The following is a 7524-nucleotide window of genomic DNA, read 5'->3' as shown; positions in this document are numbered from 1 at the left end:
CAAAAATAGGAAATTTTCTCAGTCAACTTCTTACCACACCATGACCACACCCACACACTGCTAAACTCTTTATGAATAATTTCTAAGGATGTTTTTTCCTCAAACTTTGACTTTGACTAGATTATTTCTTATTTAGGAATGAATATTTAATCATGTAGAGAAATAGTTCAGATTTGAAAACAAATTTTAACGTTGATCCATTAAAACTACACTGAAATGACAAAAACATCAAATTTAATTGCACATAGTGTTTGTACAACAAAGCCTTGAACAACATACCACACACTTGACACAAATGGATCCAGCTGACAAAGGATACAGGCCTGTCTGTGGCAAGGAAATAGTACAAAACATCAAATAGTGGCCATTAACTACACAGTTTATTTGCCTCGTACTCCACGTAGTTTGGTTGTCTGGCACTGAAAGCTTGCAGGGCAGTGAGTATCCTGGTCACATCTGCGCTGGACAGTTTGAGTCTGTGGCGGAGCAGACAGGCGAACAGATCGACATGTGGGGCCCCTGGAGGCGAGAGACGGTTAACCCTGTAGCGCAGCTCCACCAGCTGCAGCAGGGCCGAGTCCTGTGATCCCTGAGTGTACGGGTAGTCTATTTGCAGAATCAGGTCCTGGATTGCCTCTGGGTCAAAGTGCACGCTGTATCCGAACAGCTGCATGCTGTTCACTTTCATATAGCCGATGTTGTTGGACGGCTCCGTCTCCTCCAGAGGCTCATAGTACACCGTTGTGTTTTTGTTTCCTCCTGTCGCTCCCACAGAGTCCCTTATACGACTCCTCAGGTAGAAATGAACTGTCTCAAAAAAGCTCTTCCATCTGTTTCCAAGAGTCAACGTCCAATTATAGCAGTCCAAAGGGATATCCAGCTTGGTCCGCTCCCAGTCGGGGTATCCGTGCTGGCCTATAGGCATGGTCCAGCTCTCTGAATGGCTTCCCCCGAAGGGATTCACAAACAGAGACAGGGCCGGCTCCAGAGTGCTGTTCCTAGTGAGGCAAAACTGGAGGGCGAGTCCGAGCAGCATATGAACACGGTTGGACTTCACTCGGTTGCTCTTGAGGGTGAGCAGCATTCTTTTCCTCCATGACGGGTCGAACCACGTGTTTACGCGCACGTCATTGCTCACGAACACAGCATGCAGAGAGATGCGCGGGTCGCGCCGCTGCAGCAGGTAGCGCAGCTCTAGATCCTGCAGGTCTCGGTCGCTCTCCAAGCCCAGGTAGGGGTCTGTAGGGTCGGGCACGGCAGGCCGACAGGCTCCCTGGGTCAGGGTGAAGCCGGAGTTACAGCCGGAGCATCGTGTCCGGTTCTCAGTGGAGCAGGAGGCGCAGCGGGCTCCATCGCCCACAGAGCAGGGAATGAGGCCCTGACAAGGTGGATGGCTGTAGGGGCAGGAGCAGCTGCGGCTTTCGTCACTGTAAACACCAACCTGGTTGTTCTCACTGCAGTATAAAATGGAGAGGGCGTAGCTCAACCAAAAGTGCAGAGGCCTGAAGGAGAGACAACAGCTGCGTTAAACACTTCAGTTTCAGAGAGTCTGCACTGCTGTATTGGCTATTACAGGAATTTATATTTGTCACTTTGAGTCTTTTTCATGTTTTCGTGATTATGCAATGAAAGAAATGTTTTGCCCAACAGGATTAGTACTTTCACAAAAAATATGTGGTGTTTTGATGTGCAGCAAAAACAATTTGAGCCAAACTCCGGCTCAGCTGGAGCCACAGAAGCAAAATCAGATCAAAATGAATATTTTAATCTATTGAATTCCCCGTCTGTGTTGCAGATAGGACGAGATGACACACACAGACCCACACACAGACACACACACATCATTATCATACATCATACCCACACCCATCATAATACTCTTAGTATCTCATACATCTTATCTTTCTCAGGTTTACACTAGTTTATAGATATGGCACAGTAAAACATAATTATAATGTGAATACAGAAAAGAAATAAGCAAATGAATAAAACAAAACACAAATTTTGTTTCACAGAGACACAACACTACAAAATTGAATCACCTAGTAACCCTAAGCCGCTACTGAATTTATTTTTTACAAGCAGAGGGCGTGTGATAAAGAAGTGTAATTGGATTGTAGACTGAGGAGGCAGGGCCTGCAGTCTGACTAGCACACTGATGGATTGTGTCATTTAGTTAATTTCCCTGCCAGAAATAGCTATCAACATGGAGCGTTCATGAGAGAGGCATAAATCTGAGTGAAGTTATGACCACAGAGGTCTCTGATAGGCTGCTGAAATAGAGCGTCCAGGTGGGAGTGCTGCTGAAACAGCAGCCATAACAGTAAAAAAAAAAAAAAAAAAGAAAATGTAGGGATAGATATAAGCAAAGAGTGTCCACGGCAGCATGAACTCCTGGATGCGATTAAATTGAATGAATTATTACATGAGGCATCTGAAGATGCTGGATTGATTGTGATGCAGTTTAAAGCTAATGTGAAACCGTTGCGTCTGTTTGGCAAAACATGATCCCACTTGTCTCGTGCCCCCCCCCCGCTGGAACAGAGAAGCAGGTCTGCTCCTGTCAGCACTTTTCACCTCACTCCACAACCACTTTTCCTCAAGTGCCTTCTAATAAGTATCGTCTCACTCCGCTGCTTTCTCCCAGCGCCTGCCGCATAAATCATTTTCATAATTATAAGTTTTGGGGAGCACCTTGGGTTAACAGGCTGCAGTATAAATATTCCTCCCACTTGCTCCTGTCTTGCATCTTACCTCGGCCGCTGCAGGACTATTTTGGGCTGTTTCCGGCACCTCCTGCTTAGGCTGAAGAGCTTGTTAGTGGTGCGGCGAGCTTTGGCGAAAAGCTGGTTGCTACTGGTCTCCAGGTGCCTGTAGCGCTGGAGCAGGCTGGCATCTGTCCTCCACAAGTGTTCCACGACAGATGTGTTTACAGCATAATGGGTTGGCAGTTTCCCAACAAAGCTCTGGAACTCCTCTGGTAGGAAAGAGAACATGAATAAGTAAACTCTGCCCGTAGTTATGAGCCGCAGGGTAACAGTATTGGGAAAAAAAGAAAAACCAAGAAAGAAAGAAAAGAAAACTGTCTACTCCTCATTGTTTGTCCCAGAAAAGCAAACAGCTCAACAGAAGAAGTAACTGCTGCAACACACCTGAAAAGCATGTTTTGTTATTTTGATTTTCTTCTGTTGGAGGGAGGATTGCTGATCTCATCAGCGTGTCAGACAACAAACACCTTCCATATTTTGCTTCTGAGAAAAGATGCATGTTAACCACCACCTGTTGTCAGCATACAGCGCCGCACACCTTCAAAGCAACTAGTCCATAATTAGACGTGAATGACACTGAAAGCAAAATTGCTGCTCCTGCCTTCTGTGATGTGAAAGTAAGGCAGGTTGCCATGGTAACAGTAATGACTTGCGTGAAACATTACCAAGAAAAACAAGTGTTTTAGAAAAGTTCCATGGCATTTTTATGATGGGGGTGGGGGGAGTGTACTTTTTCACACTTAGATGCATTTACTGCATCTACATTGCTCCACTCAGTAGTATTAATAATAATTTGCACATGACAGCCGTGTACTGTGTCACTCTCTTTGTACATGTGAGATCCCAAAATAGAGACTAACCTGAAGCACTCAACGCCACCGGGGTCTGTGTCAAAGGTGTGCTGTTTTTTTTTTTTTTTTTCCAACATCAGTGAATTCAAGATACTATAATAACACAGTGGTAGACCTGTAACCTTGGCCTTGTTTCCTCTGCCGGTTCTTCCTCCTTTGTCTGCCACAAAACAATCTTACAATTTGGCTGCAAATGTCTGCGTGAAGTGCTGTGCAAAAATGTATGTATAGTGTATTTATGGTAATTAGAGCGCTGTCTCAAAATTAATGTGTATACATTACTAGCTCTTGGGCACAGGCCAGGCTTTGTGTAATTGCTGGTTCCTTTATTTGTTGAGTTGCCTTTGTGCACGGCGTGGAGCTGAGGGACATTAGAACAGGGGCTCTGAAAGAGGAAGATACAGCGTTGTCTTATACATCAGGCCTCTCAGTCAGCGTCAGACAATCAATGAAAGAGCTCCAAACTGGTGCTTCGGCTGTAGTGGTTAGGGGAACAATACAGCAGTAATTTAACATTTTGATATTATAATTTTAGATCCTTAATTTATTCCCTTTGTCATTTTTTTTATTTTATTTTATTTTTTGTATGTTGATTTACTTTTTCGCTTGGATAAAATTTAAGCAAAAGGTGCCTTTTTCATTTCAGGATCTTTAACTTGTTGAAATGACTTATCGTTAAATTACTTACTTAATTTAAAGTCATAGTCATTTTGGGGAAAAGAAAATGCGTTTTTGTTTTTTGGACTGGTGTTAGATGAGAGGTTTGATACCACACACATGTCTGCATGGTAAAAATGAAACTGCAACTGTTGTTTATGTGCTGGACTATTTTTGCATGGAGTAATCGTCGGTTTAATATACACTGTGCAGACACACAAGTGCTATCAATCTTTCGCCTAACTCTTGGTAAAAAAAAAGCCAATTAGCATATTTCCTATAGTGTTGATCTATGCCTTTAATCACACTTCTTCTTCAGTGATTCTACACAGCACATTGGTGGGAACAGATGGATGTCTTTAAAAGGTCTGTGTATTTTCAGTCACTGCAGCCCTGAGCACCTTGAGAGCACCAGGAACATCATTTGATGTGACACATGACTGGCAGGTCTCTTGATTCAGTATCTGGCAGCTGCCAGTATTTGACAGCCAAGAATTGATTTAGAGCAAAAACAAGACATGTGTTTTTTGTTCATGTTAGCTCTTAAATCCAAGTCTAAATTTATTCTTTTGTTGATAAAAAAATCAACTATATCCTGAAATCCAAAATTCTGAGAAAAAAGCCAATGTTCTACGTCTGGGTTTTTGACAGCACCATTCAAACTGACATTTTCAAGTCCCTTTTTGGAGGGTCACAGTAAATTCAAATCCCTGACTCACCGGATTCTTCAAACTCCTGGTTGGTCAGCCTCCAGGAGTCTCTGATGTGCAGCAGGTTGTTTTCCAGAGTCTCCAGGTCAGAGAGGGGACAGTTGCACCGAGGGAAGTCCACGCTGCACTCACACCAGCAGTCACTGTTCTGGCAGACAAACTGGCCCTCAGATTTACAGCCAATGTAGCTGAGAGCCGCCTGAATGAAGCGGCTTTGTAAATAGCCGGGGAGGATGACCTGCAGCCCTGTGGGGTGTGAAAAACAGGATCAGGTCAGGCTCCAGTAACCTTTATTAAAAGCTGTACTATTGAATTACTGGACTTTTTTTTTTTTAATTTAAACATTAGTAGCAAAAATTTGGTTGCTATAGACCTTTTTGTGTTTGTAAACAACAATGCTGTGTTTTGTGGGCGGAGCCGAACTGGTGGCAGAAAGTAACGGTTAGAGGTGTCAAGTGTCAGTTTGCGACATAGTGGATCAACCGGACACCTTCCCCAATCATTTTAATGGAGCAGCAGGAGACCAGTTCAGTAAGTCAATAAGTGAACAATTAGGGAACAAAGTCTGGACTCTCTGGATGTATGGATGCCTCCCATGTAAGACATCCTCAGTCATTATGTTGTCACACTAACGATATCATCAAGTTTGTCCTCAGTCGTAGTGTAAATGTCATATCACAGATCTAATATTAACATATGTCTCGTGCATTCATTAAATGCTTGTGTAAGTTCTGGGTTTACATGCTACTTCTGCTTACATGCTAACGTTGCTAACGTTGGTCAATGGTCTACTGAGACTGTCAGCTTTGTGGTCGCTGCTGTTACTAATTAATTGTTATTAACTACATCATTGATTTTGGCTTTGTGTGTGATAAATGGGGGAGATTTGATCAGTCCAGTCTGTCCGCTTGCAACCGTAAACGTCTGTGTTTAGCTTCAAAGGGCAACTTAGACAGTGATTTCCTATAAACACAAAGATGCATTGCTTTTCTGACGTCCAACAGCACAATAAGACTTTTTTTTCCCCTTATCCCGAGGATCTCGTTCTCTCTGAAGGAGAAGGAAGGTTTTGGTCTTTTCATGAGATTTTGTAACAATAAGAAAAATATCGAATAACGGCAGATGTATCCTTTAAAGCAACATTTATATTATAGACATTTTGGGACGTGCTTATCTGTTTTGTTGGTGAGAATTAGGTGATAAAAATCATTATCAGTTTGGTAAATATAAGCTGAAGCAGCCAGTGAACTTAGCACAAAGACTGAAAACAGTGGGAAACAGCTAGCTCATTATTAACATATTGTTGTATATATTGTTTTATCGATACAAAAACCGAAGTGTAAAAACAACATGTTTGCTCAACAAAGCTCGAGCATCTCCTGACTGTATCTTCATATTTAAGATGGAGGTGTCAGAGTGGTATCGATCCTCTCATTTAACTCAAACGTGTGTGTATTTCCCAAAATATAAAGTTATAAGACCAAAAAAAGAAAAGAAAGAAATCACTGTCAAACTCTGCAGCGGCATCAGTGTTAATTTAGAAGAAGCTCATAATGACAAATGATTTTTTAGGGAGCAGATTTTACCTTGTAGTTGAACCTTGTTCTCTGGACTGTGAACCAGCACCGAGCTGACTGTGTCCAGGTTGTCGTAGTTGCTGCATCCGAGCGGCCCGGTTCTGGTTTCTGTCACCTGCAAGGATATTGAGAGAATACAGTTCGGTCTAAAAACTTTGTCTGGTGTCTTTTTGGTGATTTCATTATGCGAGACACGGCTTAGTTGTGACTCAGTTGTGTCTTCTATTGAGTTTGCTGTGTTTCCTCATATTAAATAAAGAAAACAGACAGCAGATAATTTTAGTTTAGTCAGTGGATATAGTCATCAATCATGTCACTTAGGCATGACCTATATGTATTGACTCATTTATTGTGCGTTTTTCTTTTAAAAAATGACAATCAAAAGAACATAAACAGCCTCAACAAAGGTGTTTATGCCTCTAATGAATTTTAAATGCAGTGAGTCACTTTGAAGTTATTCTGAAAAGGTCTTCAATTAGAAAGTTTTCTTTCCTCAGACAGAATAATTTGTTCTGATCTCAGAGAAGAAATCAACTTCTCTCCAACTGAAAAACTTTAAACTGATTCACTTCTCTGCTCACATCATTTCTAAATGTAATTAATCTGGATGTTCTGACACACGGAAACACAAAACCACATAACTTACTGTGTATTAGCATAAATTTATGCTCAGAGTCCTTCCTGTTTCTCACTGAATCCCCAGCACCACATGTGATTTTAATGAATGGCCATGTAACACAGGTGCTGCTTCACATCCCTCATAAAATGCAGTATTCATCTCCCTCTCCCTCCCTCTTTCTCTTGCTCTGATCTTCAATCTGCCTGAACTCCACACATGCTGCAAAATGGCAAATGAATGGAAGTCAGCCTGGCTGGAAATTAATGGAATGATATCTTTAATCCATCAAGCTGATGCATAACCAGAGGAACACGTTTTCAGTTCGGGGGGGGGGGGGGGGGG

General features: G+C 42.3%; 1 protein-coding gene across 1 annotated transcript in view; it reads right to left on the bottom strand.

Annotated features, from left to right (window-relative positions):
* Positions 1-219: 219 nt before the first annotated feature.
* Positions 220-7524, bottom strand: part of LOC111670525 (BMP/retinoic acid-inducible neural-specific protein 3-like) — a 16611-nt gene continuing 9306 nt past the window's right edge. Inside the window, exons 5-8 of the mRNA XM_023427264.2 lie at positions 6573-6678; positions 4996-5232; positions 2755-2977; positions 220-1502 (exon numbers count right to left, since the gene is read on the bottom strand). Coding sequence (XP_023283032.1) covers positions 368-1502; positions 2755-2977; positions 4996-5232; positions 6573-6678 — 1701 coding nt within the window. The 3' untranslated portion in view covers positions 220-367. The remainder of the gene's footprint in view (positions 1503-2754; positions 2978-4995; positions 5233-6572; positions 6679-7524) is intronic.

This window comes from Seriola lalandi, unplaced genomic scaffold (genome assembly GCF_002814215.2).
Source record: "Seriola lalandi dorsalis isolate HSWRI2012SDOR001 ecotype SW California unplaced genomic scaffold, Sedor1 jcf7180002054857, whole genome shotgun sequence".
Lineage (NCBI taxonomy): Eukaryota > Metazoa > Chordata > Actinopteri > Carangiformes > Carangidae > Seriola > Seriola lalandi.
Note: the sequence above shows the minus strand (reverse complement) of the source record. Positions and strands in the feature narration are given on the sequence as shown.